We start from the raw sequence: 15,175 nt of genomic DNA, 5'->3' as shown, positions 1-15,175 counted from the left end.
GTCAGTTCTGGTCAAGAGTATATACGAGAATAATAAAACCAGAATAAGAATTAAAAACCGTAAGTTCAACCCTATTAAAGTAAATAGGGAAGACCGTTAAGGATGTATTCTAGCTCCAAATATCTTCAACTTCTATGGGGAATCTATAATGAGAAAAGCACTTGACAAGTGGAATAGCGGTATCTCTATCGCAAACAAACCTTATACATCAGACGATACAACTCTATTAACTGCATCCGAAGAAGAAATGCTAAGCCTGCTGCAGCTAGTTGAAGCCCCAAGCAATATATGTGTAAATAATATACGAAAAGGAATGTTCACATCCCGTCAAACCTGCCATTCTGTGACAGTGCTTCGCTATGTTTAGCTCTTCAGACACACCTCCTGGTAAGACATTTCCCTTCTTATAGGTGGTTAATACAAAACATTTCAGTTATTTACTGACTAGTGCAATCTAATTTAACTCGAAGCAAACCTACTATAAAGACTTCTCTGTCCCTCTTCTCCAAAGGGCATTATCAGGCGCCATCTAGTGCTCTTTGGAGAAGAGGGACAGAAAAGTCTTTCTAGTAGGATTGCTTTAATTTAAAGAATAGATGTGGTCTCGAGATCAGTAAACAAAAAACAAAATTGTCGATTATTCAAACTCACCTCAAACAAACGGAACCCTGGACCAGTTTGAAATGATTAACGAGTTAAATTATCTATTGGATCCTAAATTATTAATTCAGGCTCTTGTGAAACCGAAATACGTGGGAAAACATTAATACTATTAATGATATGAGTTGATTGGTATGTACCTTAATTTTCATATATTCAGTTATAGGTCCTAAACATAGAAAATGAAATCGGACGATACGAAAAGAATTGACAGCTTCGAGATGTAGTGCTGGAGAAGGCTTCGGATCTTATGAACAGAGAACAGAACAAATCACTCAATCCCCCCAGAGCTTAACCTTCAGATTCGACTCTCTCTATTTGTCTCGCAGGTGTCTAAAGTTTTTCGGACATATTGCAAGGAGTAATGATAATCCTGAGGAGACTTATAATTTCGGGAAACGTTGAATGGATGGATAGAAAATGCACAAAGCCAGTGGCAAGGCATTCTCTGAATCCAAGAGAGCAGCACAAGGTGGAAGCCGATAGAAAGAGGTAGTTTCGCGTATGGCAAAAAATCACGCCACTCAGTAATGATGAAACGACTAGTGAGAGAGGTGATCGAAATGTTTTTAAAATTTTTATTTCCATATAATGAAAAATATTCACTCCCTGTATTCTGTTCCCCTATGTTCTTTCATATTCTTTAAAAACCTAGTTATAAAATTGGATGTATGTAGATGTGCGCACATGAAAATTCGTGATATAAGGCAAAAGTAAAGAACATGCAATAGAGTAAGGCAGAACTCACGCCTAGAACTAAATATGTGAGATATATCATATCTCAGAAAAATATAAAAATTATAGACTTAATGTAGAAGTAGACAATTTATATATAGAAAAGATAACGTATTTTTGACATTTACAATTATTGTTTTTAAGAAATTTGTAGCTTTTTAGTTCCAAAGTTTAAATTATTTACATACCTCCATTGGCGTATGCACTGTTGCTGGGAGGCATATTGCTATAGACAGTACCCTCTCGTTGAGGATGAACAATATTGCTATAAATTAGGCCATCTTGGTTTCTGGAAGGACCCATCTAAAAAGTAAGTGTATTTAATAAAATATACAGCTATACCATTACAATTTGTTTTTATGGCACTAAATCATATTGGCAGAATACCAAAAGTGTGTAAAAATGCCAGACAAAATAAATTTCTTGCATTTATGTAGTAAGTAATACAAGAATGAAAAGGTTAAAATATACCAAGTGACATAGAAATTCCAACACACATTATAAATTATTTTATTTTATTAATAAAATTTGGTATATGAGGAGGTAACATGCAAACAGTCTTAAGTAACACAAAAATCAAAGTTGAGTTAGATGTGCCAATGCATTGTTCTGTTGTAGCCAAAGTGGTTTATTTCATCTGATTCATGCAAAAAAAAATTATTACAAATGGTAAAAGCAAGTTTAAAACCACCTTTACATGCAAAACAACTTATTTTCACTATACTGGTCCATGCTAACCAGCTTATTTCCAACCAACCAATAGAAGCTTTGCAACTGCCACTCAGCTGACCCAGTGAGTCTTTAAAAACAATTAGTAATTATTTATTATTTAAAGAATAATGGGTGGGGCAGATGGAAGTGTAAGTGTTGGTGAAGGAAATGATGGGACTAGAAAGAGAAGAGTTACAGGAGGAAAAAGGAAAAGTGAAAAAATTACCAAGAATGTAGCTCCTAGAAGAGCCCCAGTTTTTGTACCGTTTAAGCACAACAATAAACATTTCACGTGCGTAAAGATAAGGCCTATCATCAGGTCTTACATCAACGCCTTCAAAGAAGAGTTTTATAAAGTTCCAGACACGAAAAGACAAGTCGATATAATTGCCAGTCTGATTCATACAACACAAATCAAAAGACATAGGCCTAGATCGGTAAACAAAAACAAAAAGAAAAAAAACCTGGACCTGAGCGTAAGTACTCAATACAATACTTTTTTCCAACTGTCTCTGGTGCTAAAACTTCTGTATATGTGAAGGTTTTTCGCACTGTTATTGGTATTGGAGAAACTGCAATAAAAACATAGTCAAAACTCTCTACAAATAAGAACTATCTGATGAAGGAAAGTGTTGAGAGTACATAAGAAAGCTCAGAGGAGCTGAATCACATTACAGAAGACAGGAGTCCAAAGATTACATCTTAGTAGTGAGTTAAGTATTAGTAAACTAAGTAAAATATTAAAATAGGTTTTGTCACCTGCCTCCGATACTTACAGTACGTGCTGCCAAAGAACAAATTAAAAGTGCACCAGCACAGTTTGCTGAACAGGCGCAGCTAATGGTTGAAAAGCGGATTCATTCAAGAAGAGCAAAGGCGTTTTATGAGTACATGGAAATGGATGTTTCTCATTATGTTACTGATCTAAAAACTCAAAACCACATGTTGTACACCTGGATAATGGACCAGGCAGGAAAAGCTCGTGTGGAAATATCATCGGCTCTCTTTAACTATTTGAAAGAAACTGATTTTTAGGGCTGTTTAGCGATTATGTGTTTCTCAAAATAAAAATAATATTGTCCTGAGAACACTGATTCTTTTTTTGGAAATACACAAAACATTAATCCAAAGGATTTTATTATATTTCGCTGTACGCGGACATAGCTTTTTACCCGCCGACCGTGTTTTTGGAAGATCAAAAAAGAAGTTGCAAAAAAACTTATAATTTTAATTTAACAATACTGACATCTACAGTGGTATAGGCAAGGTAAGAGCACTAGGAGAAGATTGGCCACTTCTTGATACTAAAAAGCTAAGTGAATACTATAAGGAGATCCAATCAATTAGTGAACTGAAGAGAATTGAAATATGCTATCGGAACAAGAAGAAGTTGAACACCTCCGAAAAAAGGGAAAAGTAAAGTCTTACAAAAATATTGATTTGGTAAGAGGCTTGAAAAACTACAAGTTGAATGAAAAGAGTCGTTTACATATTTAAGAAATGGAAAAATAATCTTAGACAAGTGAGACTGGAAGAACTCCCACTACTTCATGTGTAAACCAAAGAAAAGACAAAGATGTTCACAAACTTTTGAAAAAAATGTTTTTCTGACCCACTCCTTGGTTGGTACAAGAGTTTGATTTTTGATTAATCCACTACAGCAGCTGCTGGCGAGGAGCAGGAAGTAATGAGTGCCTGTCTCGACGATAAGTGACTTCCATATTTAAAAAACTGTTTGTTTGTGGCCTTAACTACCTATTATGGCAATGTTTGTCACTTAGGTAAGACCTACATTATTATTTTACAAAAATAGAAGTTCATTCAGCAAACCACTGTTCCTTTACTTTATTGCTTTTTTACTTTATTTCCATGCAAATCATCTATTGTTCATAACATTTTACATGCAAAACGACTTATTTCCACTGAGTTCATGCAAAAGGCCTTATTGCCAAAACAAAATCAATCTTTTAAACTATTTTTTGGCTACCCTAACTGAAATTAATGTTTTAATCTCATTTTTGGAACCAATACTATTCCATAACATTGATTAGAACTCATTATCCATTTTCAGAGCAAAGTTACAAATTGTTCGTCCTCCCTGAAAAATTACTTATTTGTGACTTAAGCTTGTTTGCATTTTACCTCCTCATATATAGGCTTATCTTGGCAAAAACAATAAATGCTTAGAATTTCGACTATATAAGTTTAGGTTTCCGTTTTTTATTCATTTTTTTTTTTTTTTTTCATAAAGGGCATAGCCGGATAATGATGTCAAAATTGCCCCAGTGATAAATTGACCCCAAATTTTGTGGTATTGTTCGGCATCAAAAAAGATGATGATTCGCCAAATTTTAGGACAAAATATTGACACATAACCTCAAAATTCCATAAAACGTCAAAGATCATGTTTTGGCCGTAATTTGCTTATTTTTATACCAAAATAGATTTCTTTTATTTTCAATTAAGTTTTTTTATGCTCTCCAAAAATATTTGAACAAAAATGAGAGTTGGCGGAAAATTCAAATTGATTTGAGCGTTTGAAAATTTTAAACGCCTGTAAAAAAATAACAAAAAGTATAGATAGCTCGAACAAATATTTATGATGTATGATCACCAAAACAATGTTCCAAAACTTTTTCAGAAGTTTTAAAGGTGTACAAGGGCATTTAAAATGGAAAAATCAGTTTTTTGCTGTTTTCCGCCGTTTATTGAGTTACATTTTTAGTTAGAGATGCGCTACTTTTTTAAAAGTTATTTGAGTAAATAGCTGACATCAATACCAGAGAACTACAAACACACTGTGTTCGTAGTTCTCTGTCAATACCTTTAATTTGGACCCCAGATGAACGATTTTAGACTCTTCTAACCAGAGTTATGTTGATTTTAAAGACGAAAATCTGATCAGAACCTTTTTCGCCGTTGTTGAGTTATACTTTTAGTTAGAGAGACGCTACTTTTTAAAAATGAAAAATTTGAAAATGTGAAAGTCAAGAGGTAAAAAGTAGCCAGAAGTAAAAAAGCACCCCAGAAACTTCTGACACTCTATCCGCTTTTTCAGTCTTCTTGCTCAGTATTTGAATGTAATGTTAAAGAAGAAAAAGAAATTGAATATCTTTTATTGCCGTCCCAAAGAACCATAGTTGCGCACAGAAAATGTTTCATATATGAATATAAAGTTAAATACCCATTAAAAGAGCAAAAAAAATGGCAAAAGCTTTTTATTTATCAAATTAGCAATTTTTGATTCCTATTGTTTAGCTTAAGTGGTTTACAGGGCCAAATCCAGAGTTCAACTTTCGATTTCAGTTTTGGAAAAAAATTAGTTGAATAATAATCTAACTAGAAATATAACACAAACCGGCGAAAAAATGGCAAAATATCCGGAAAACCGAAGATTTTAACCACACTTTTTTCTTTTAAATCATCATAACTCCTATTCTAAGCATCCAAAATGGTTCATTCGGGGTCCAAATTAAAGGTATTGATATCAAATGATGGCTCAAATAATTTCCAAAAGAATATCTTCTCTCTAACTAAAAATATAACTCAAAAACGTTGAAAACGCTAGAGAACCGACGCGACGGCGACGGTTCTAATCAGATTTTCGTCTTTTAAAACACCATAACTGTAGTTAAGGGTCCAAATCAGAGATATTGATGTCAGCAAGCTAGTAAATTAACTTTAAAAAGAGTAGTGCATCTCTAACTAAAAATGTAACTCAAAAAACAGCAAAAAACCGGTTTTTCGATTTTTAACTGTCTTGTACCACTGTCTTTGAAAAAATTCTGGAACATAGTTTTGGTGATCGTACATCATGTATATTTTTGTTCGAGCGATCCGTATTTTTTGTTATATTTTTATACGCGTTTAAAATTTTCAAACACAAATCAATTTGAATTTCCCGCCAAGTCTCATTTTCGTTCAAATAGTTTTGTACAGCACAAAAAAACCTTCAAATAAAACAATCTGTTTTGGTAAAAAATTAAGCGAGTTATGGCTAAAACCCGATTTTTGACCTTTTATGGAATTTTGAGGTTATGTGTCAACATTTTGTGCTAAAATTTGGTGAATCTTCATCTTTTGCGATGCTGTTCCACTGTGGCAATTTTGACCTTCATATCCGGATATTCCTTTTGTAACCACGAAAAATTTTAACTTTTAAGTTTAGCAGAGATCAAAATTTAGCTGTGTGCGGTTCTTGGTTTTTTTTTAATGTCTTTTACAATGCCTTCAGTACGAAGACGTGCAAATTTCCATTAACTCAGAAAGTTTAATAAGAGACAGACAGTTGGCTTAAGAGAAGTTGGACTTTCTTTTTTTCGGGAACTATTCGGAGCATTGCCAATAAGGTTCACAGAAGTTTAGAGACTGTATTAAGATGTTATCGGCTATGGCGTCAATAAGTCCAAACACGAAGATTAAGGGGCAAAGTGCGGCGCCGAAGAACAATAGAACGTCGAGATCGTCGCCTAAGCTTAATGGCTCTAAGAGACCGCTTCTGCACTACCAGTTCTATTGCAAATCAATGGTTGCGAAACAGACCAATTGGAATTCTTCTTATGGTGCCTATCCGTTACAGATGTTAGACACTAACATGGCTATTCTGACTTTGTTGACTGCTGCCCTGAAAAGTCCGGTAGTGGTTAAGTCAAACTATTTTCGCAGGTTATGCAGCCAGGATATTCTTCTTCGTCCTGGACCTTTTTTCCCATGCACTTTAGCTTCAAGTATGGTCCGAATTAGGTCGTAGGTTCATTGCGCATTATATGGCCCAGGTATTCTAGTTTGTGACATTTTATGGTTACGACTAGTTCGCGTTCTTTACACATTCTATGTACTACTTCTTCGTTGGTAACTTTCTATCCAGGAAATCCTCAACATGCGTCTATAGCACGACATCTCAAATGCTTCGAGTTTCTTCAGTGATGCTTCAGTTAAGGTCCATAACTCCACGCCATATAAAAGAACGTAGAATACGTAGCAATTTAGTAAACGAACTTTTATTTCCAATTTTATATCGTGGCTGTTAAAGATTTTTTTCATTTTGACGAAAGCTGATCTTGCCTTCTCGGTCCTTATCTTAATTTCCGTCGATTGGTCCCACTGTTCATAGTTCTGTTCATAGGTTGTTGGTTAACTAGTAATTGACCAGGTGGTATCCTATTTTTGCTTATAACCATGTATTTGGTTTTTTTGATGTTAAAATCAAGCCCAAACCTGCTACTTACTTCTGCCACCCTGGAGACAAGTGTCTGCAGACCTTCAAGACTGTCTGCAAAAATGACCGTATCATCAGCCAATTGGAACGCGAACCGATTGGAATGCGAACAATTTATCGTCCAATTTGCCTTTTGTTTTGAACTTTTTTTCATTTCCGCCACTCTGGGTGCTTCCTGAACATCGACGTAATCGTCTTGAATGGTGCCGAGAACGATTGGCTTGGGACCAGGAATGGAATGGGGTTGTCTTTAGTGATGCCAAGGCAAGGCGACGACGTGGTGAAAAACTAAATCTAGTTTTTTGTCGAACGGCTCGTGCATCTCACTGTTGGGGTTATGGCGTGAGTTGCCATTGCCTATGGTTCGAAGTCACCTCTAATCTTCGTCAGAGAGTACATGACAGCTTAGCAATACGTAGAAAAAATTCTGGAACGTCATCTCATCATTTGGGAATACTTCGGGAGGAGTTAATTAGAGCATGGAACGAGATATCCTAGGAGGATATTGACCACCTAATCAGAAGCGCATTCCGGCCCACCGAAGTGCATCAACACATTATTTATTGATTTACCCCTATAAGTTGTTCCAACCATATTGAAATTTTGTTCATTTGTTTATTTTGTTACCCTGTATAATTGTACAAAATATTTTCAAAATATAATAACACGTTCGGATTTCTATGTCAGTAAACATTCTTAAAAATTAAACACTTTCTACGTAACTTTCAACTAAATATGTCACTACATTTATCATAATCCTGCAGTGTTTTACATTCTCCATGGATGGACGAATGGATGAGATTTTATGGATTTAACAGGAGATAACCAATATAAATACATACCTGAATATTACTATAAGTCACATTATCAATTTTTGAGTAGCCCTTGGGAGTTATATTTGTGGCTCTTGGCAGGGAACTCTGTTTAATAGCGTATTCGCTAGGTTGTTGTATGCTAGAACCATAGTTTCCTAAAATGAAAAATGTGAAGTAATTACAACAAATAATTGCACATAGTTTTAAAAATCACAGAGTTGTAAAGCTGCTCTGAAATGTTTAGAACAAAGAGTAGAATATTAAAAATAAACAATGGCTTTTTTGACTTATATAGGATTATGACATTTCTTTAAATAAAATATTAATTGAATTTGAATATTGATTAAAATATATCAACTATTTCCGATGAGTCAATAGCAACTTATCTTGTTGTAGTCTTCTTTTATTCATACAAACTTTAATAAAAATGATAAAAGTATGGTTATTTTTTTATTTTGGTACTTTTTCTCATTTAAAGTAACATTCTATACATTTTTTGATACTGGCGAACCTCCAATATTAATCTCTGTCGAGGAATTCCTAAATTGGTTGCTGTAGATTGGTGATCGCTGGAGAGCAGTCAACAAAAGATATTTTCCTTCGCATGTTATAAAGACTTATTCTACAAGAAACAAATATGTGGGCAAAAAGCGATTAAGAAAAAACAGAAGATTTTACAGAACACAAAAAATGTTTTCACTCACTACTATCCTGAAGAAAAAATGGATACCAAAAAAATAAATGAAACACTAAATGCCCAATACCAAATGGGCCTACTAATAAATAAACTTCAGCTAAGCGAAACTAGAAACGAAATCATGAAAAGATTTAATGTTAAGAAAGCCACAGGTTATGATCTTATCACAGGCAAAGTTCTTCACGAGTCACCGTCTAAATGTCTCAAACTACTGATATACATCTTCAACGCCTCACTGAGATTAGGATATTTTCCGAAGATTTAGAGAGTTGTACAAATAATAATGATTCCAAAACCAAGCAATAAGTTAGAGGAAGTTACTTCCTACTGCCCAATTAGTCTGCTACCAATTATATCCAAAGGCTTCGAGAAACTCTATGTCAACAGGCTGAAAGAAGTAATAGAAGCTAAGCATTCAATTCCGGACCATTAATTTGGTTTTCGTAATAATCACGGCACTATAGAAGACGTCCATAGAATAGTTGATAAGATCCATGATGATTTCAATGAAAATCGCTACTGCTCTGTAGCCTTTATCGATGTGACACAAGCATTCGACAAAGCATGGCATATTGGTCTCTTATATAAAATAAAACGCCTTCATGGCGCATGAAGGCAAACGAAGCAAAATCAAAACACATCACATTCTTTCTCTGCAAAGAAACATGTGCACCAGTCCAATTGAACAAATGCACTTTACTTCAAGCTAACGACGTTAAATATTTAGGAATGCATCTTGACAGAAGACGAAAGCACTAGTGCGAAAGCACTAAGCAAGTAGGACTCAAGTTAAGCCAATTATATTGGATTATAGGCAGGAACTCGAAAGTTATCTGTAGAAAACAAACTACTAATCTACAAAGATATTTTAAAACCAATCTGGATCTACAGAATCCAGCTCTAGGAAGCCGAATGCAATAGCAATATAGAAATAATTCAAACATTCTAAAACAAGACACTAATAATGATCCTGGATACCCTTTACTATGAACCGAATTTAGTGATCCAAAGAGATACACAATCCCATCAGTGAAAGAAGTGAAAGAAGTTAATACACTGTAACATACAGAAACAGAGTCTTAGTGAATCCGAATGTGTTGCCCAAACGATTGTTTGAAGTCGTCAACGAATCAGAAGAGTCAAAAAATTCAAACCTACAGTCTTAATCATTAGATTTAACTAAAATGAAGCAAAAACCTCTTCGCTTATAGTGCATATAATGAAAATAGTAACTAATCAAATTGTATCGTAACCAATCAAACATATTAGCTAAGCTAATTTTATATAAGACAGTGTACCCAGTGGAGTACACCATACAAGTCATTAGTATCAGAATAAACGCTTATTGTCCGTATGGACAGATTGCCGAATAAAGGAGTTAAAAGAATAAAGACTTAGGATGACTAGCATAATTTTAAACTGACAAAGTGCTACGACTTCTTCACAGAAATTCAAGATGTTAATGACGAAGCTCGCGCTGGACCCTCCAGCACGTCAACAGGCTACTAAAACGTTAAAAAAAAAGAACGCCGTACGGTTAATAAAGAATGTTACCCCGAAGTTATCCGTTTACGAAAACTATTCGAAAAAATTCCCAGAATTGTGGAACAAAAGTCCACCACGATAATTCGACAGCTAACACGTCATTGCTTCTTCGTGGTTTTTTTGTCCAAAAACAGCACCGTCTTTATGACTCACGCACCATATTCATTCACCTACGACTTCATGAAAGGATAGAGGTTTAACACGATTGAGGAAATAAAGACCGCATGGCTACAACAGCTCAAAGCCAATGTAACAGTTCTGTAGTTTATTTATTTATGAGTATTTATTATTTACCTTGTCTAGATAAAGAGGAAGTGTTACTCATAGCAGAGGCACTTCTGGGAAGATTAGCATACTGACTGGATGGATCGTTCTTTGACAAATTAGCGTAGTTGTTGTCCACCGGTCGTTGATCCACATATTTACTGTTTAAAGGTAATGTTGGAGTGTTTGAATAATGTGATTGGAAATTACTAGGAGGAATATTGGAGTAAAGTTGTGTTGCTTGTAAACGAGACGAATAGCTTGGTTCTACAGCTTTATGTTTCAAAGAATACGACTGAGGTATCTGAAAAAGAAAAAAAAAACAAAATAAATATTTGTTAATATAATAACTAATATATTCATATAAATCTCCACCTTGTCACCCCCACCCTTCAAGCCACTGGCAAGAAGGGGAGACACAGGGGGATTTTCGGCTAGCTCAACTGAACTCTGTCAGGCAGCGGAGTGGGCGAGTGCGTTGTAGTTCTTTTGACCAACACAGGTGTAAGAATGAGTGTCAGTCCGTTCTAACAAAGTATCCCTCAGCTAAAAGTGTTTTATTTTTGGAACAAATAATAAAACGAGCCTTAAAGTAAAACACAAAACTTTTATTATTTTTTTCTGTGGTCAAATTGTGGTTAGCTATCATAGAGAAAACCAAAACAAACAAAATGCATCAAGATTTATTAAAATCGACCGACTGGTCCGAAAATTAAAAATTTTGAGAAAAACTGCGTTTTTAAAATTGGCGGACAGAAGTTGATTTTAATAAACCTTGATACATTTTATTTGTTTTGGTTTTCTCTGACAATTTGCCACAATTTGACCAAAAAAAAAACAAAATTTTTGTGATTGAAAAAAGTAAAAAAAAGGTCAATTTTGGAACAGTTTTTCAAATGACCGCCATTTTGTTTTTTGAAGAATTTTGACTGGTAAACTATCACGTAAGGGTACTCTTTTTCCCTTCTCGAATTTTATATTTCAGATTTGTTGTTCCAGATATTAACTGTCCGTCATGAAGCAGTAAATTTTGGACGAAAAATTTGTGGCGCCGTCTAATTTTTGGCGCAGCTCTTTAAAATATAGGATCAATCGAAAAAAAAAATTGTAATCTTCAAAAATTCTATATTATAAAAAAAAGTTTGATTGCCATATGCAATAAATAAGTAAATAAGCAATGGTTAACTGACCAACTAAAAAACAATATTTAAGTTCATGCTTTGGATGGGTAGTGGCAATTGACAACTCAAAAATCCTAGGAAATACGCAGATATATATTTCATAACTACGAAATTGGTGACACTCGACCCAAAAAAATGTTAATTATAGTTAAATTAATTTAGAAAAAAAACCCAAAAGTGTAAAAATAATTAAGTTTCAAGAAACGATTATAATCACATTAGCCTACAACAATGTCCATATCACGTAAGCTCGTACATGTAGTGCGGTTAAGGTGAAGTCATTTTATTAATGAAATGAAATTTGTTATCTTCTAGTTGAATGTATTTAATTATTTTATATTGTTAATTTTGTGAAGATATGTTCGTGCTGTTTTACTGAAAATGCCAAGATGTGCAAGATGAAAACGATGACCGCAAAACTCAAAACTAACGATATGTGGGAAGGACAATAATTTGAAATTCGTAATATAGTAGACTCCCGTAAGTTTGGCCATCTCGGGACTGGATCCTAGGCCGAACTAACCGATGCCTATCTAAAAAATGCCCGTTTATTGATTGTAAGGATCTAGCAATATGGTTTAGAGACCTGGACTCACTAACAAAAAGTAATGAACACATATGATGTTTTGAAAGAAAAGTACTAAGGCGAATCTATAGAGCGGTGAATGACAATGGAGTTTGGAGAAGGGGATACAACTTAGAACTATATAAAATATACCAAGAACCAGCTAGAATATCTTCTTCTTTAAGTTTCATCTTCTATCGAAGGTTGGAAATCATCATGGCTATGCGGACTCTGTTGACTGCCGCTCTAAAAAGTTCTGCACTACTGCATTCAAACCATTCCCTTAAGTTCTTAAGCCAGGATATTCTTCGCCTTCCCACATTTCGCTTTCCTCGGATTTTGTCTTGCATAATAAGTTGTAATAATGCGTATTTTTGCCCTCTCATCACATGTCCTAAGTACTCAACCTAACCTAACTTAACCTACTAGAATATACCAGAACAAAATGACCCAGCTAGAAAAACGCTCCTTGATAGACCCATTGATCAGAGAAAAAGAGGAAGACCCCGAACAAGGTTCCATAGTAACATCGATTAATACATGAGAAATATGTTAACACGTGATTGGCCGAAGAAATCGATGGATAGAGAGGAATACTCTGACATATATTTAATACATATGAAGAGGCAGAAGGTTCCAATTTACTACAAAACAATAATTACAGAATCCTAGGCCTAATAAAATTTTAAAATATTGGTGGTTTGGCTTCTTAAACACTTAAAAAATATCAGTTAATCATATAAAAATAATCATGCCACATCAATGTGCGGCAGCTGTTTTGCTTTCAGCGTCTCTTCATCTTCCTCTTCACTTTCAGCAGCATCTGCGTCGGTATCCTTCTCATTTTCCTGGCGAATGACAGACTCGGCGATTTCGTCGTCGTTCAAAAAGCTCCTTTTCAACGTTGTTTCAGTCCAAAACATCTTCTTCAACAATGGAAACACAGTTCCGTAGTTGCTGAAGGTGGTCGTGCAATAGAGCTGCATTGTCATCAGGTTCGTTAAGAAGAACGTTGTTTGGCTCATCTGCTATTGTGTTTACTTGGTCAATCTTATCTTCTGTATTTGGCCAAAGTTTTTTCCAAGACTTTACGTTGTATTTCGTCGTATGCCTTGGCCGACATGTACACAACGTTGTCTAAGTTGTCATCAGCCTCCAGTTTGGAAAGAACTTCAGAAAGCAGTTTTCGACGATACTTTCTCTTAAAACACTCAATGACCCCTTGGTCCATTGGCTGTTGAAGACTGGTTACATTAAGTGGCAAGAACAGCAGTTTAATTTCTTTTTCATAGTCACACTGAAGATCTTCCTGGTGAGTAGGTGCGTTGTCAAGAATTAGAAGTGCTTTAATGGGAAGTTTTGAAAAATGTTTTTTCACTTTCGGAACAAATTCGCACACAAACCATTCCCTTAACAAACGTATGTCCATCCATGCTGATTTCTGCGACCGATAATACACTGGGAGAGTTTCCATGTTTATTTTCTTAAACGCTCTCGGTTTTGCTGCTGTGCCAATGACAGATAGGAGTGTTTTTTGGGTCCCCAAGGCATTTGGACACAAGGCGACCGTTATCCTCTCTTTGCTGACTTTAAACCGTGCAGCAAATGTTTCTTGCGGGGTGGTAATGGTTTTTCTGGGCAGAAGTTTAAAATTTAACCCTGTTTCGTCGATGTTGTATATTTACTCTGGACTCAAGTTTTGGTCACCAATGATTTTTTTAAATTTTGCAGAAACATTGGTGGCCGCTGTTTTGCCTGCTGACATCTCTGACATGAACGCCAGACGATTATTTCCGATCCAGCTTATACGTAAGAAACAGCAGCAGGGTTGCCTTATTACATATTTGAATTAAAACATTGAATTGATTCAAAAAATTGGCGATCAGTGGCGCGGTTATTGGTTATAGCCATTCAAAACTGGATGATATTAAAAATGAAACACTAATTCATACAAATACTGGTACAAAATTTCGTAAATCCAAGAGAAATTTACAGATTCGCATTTTTATTTGACGAAATGCTAACCTAATTTCCAATAAATCAAGATAATTTTGGCAACATCGCCATTCGTCCGTTCTCTTCAATGGTAAACTGCATACGAAACAGGCCGAACGCTATTTCTTTTTGGAGGTAACCGCGTAAGTGTGAAGATAAAAATTTGATATGCTGACTGTTTATACAACAGAAGAACGGGTACAAATAATAAAATGGTACTTTGGGGCAATTCAGTACAAGAAACTATTAATTTATTTATTATGATTTTTGAAAATAGGCCAATACCTATAGAAAAACTGTATTGGCCATTATTCATCAATTTGAAAAGTTTGGCTGTATTAGATAAATTATAAATGTAGAGAAATTAGATAAATTCAAGTTTGTGCATTGGTTGAAGCGACGCTGTGTTCAAGTAAACAAATTGCCGATGAAGTTGATTTGAATGCAAAAACAGTGAGGAATATTTTGAAAAAAAAAACAACTACCATTGTTATAAAGTGCAGTTAAACAGATGCAATTTTGTGTAATTATGATGGAGAGATGCCATGCAAATAATAATTTTTTGAAAAATATTTTGTTTACAGATGAGTCCTCCTTCACAAAACATAATCCATCCGTTGTACGTTATTGGTTATTGGTAATATGCATTTGAGTGGGTCTGTGTGTATCTTATCTTTAATTAAAAGACGTAATTTTTCGTCTAGTTTAAGTTTAAAATATTGCACCTACCCCTTCCTAATGCTTTACTAGTACTGTCTTTATTTATTATGCTTTATGAAAGACCAACCC

The 15,175-nt window shown here is 34.8% G+C and overlaps 1 protein-coding gene across 5 annotated transcripts in view; it reads right to left on the bottom strand.

Annotated features, from left to right (window-relative positions):
* Zyx (lipoma-preferred partner zyxin) overlaps nt 1-15,175 on the bottom strand; it is a 46,887-nt gene that overhangs the window by 26,738 nt on the left and 4,974 nt on the right. For all 5 annotated transcript variants that reach the window (XM_072522888.1, XM_072522887.1, XM_072522891.1 and 2 more), the window contains exons 3-5: nt 10,676-10,949; nt 8,167-8,294; nt 1,584-1,698 (exon numbers count right to left, since the gene is read on the bottom strand). In XM_072522888.1, the coding sequence (XP_072378989.1) occupies nt 1,584-1,698; nt 8,167-8,294; nt 10,676-10,949 (517 nt within the window). The remainder of the gene's footprint in view (nt 1-1,583; nt 1,699-8,166; nt 8,295-10,675; nt 10,950-15,175) is intronic.

Source organism: Diabrotica undecimpunctata, chromosome 2 (genome assembly GCF_040954645.1).
Source record: "Diabrotica undecimpunctata isolate CICGRU chromosome 2, icDiaUnde3, whole genome shotgun sequence".
Lineage (NCBI taxonomy): Eukaryota > Metazoa > Arthropoda > Insecta > Coleoptera > Chrysomelidae > Diabrotica > Diabrotica undecimpunctata.
This window is presented reverse-complemented; position numbering and strand designations above follow the sequence as displayed.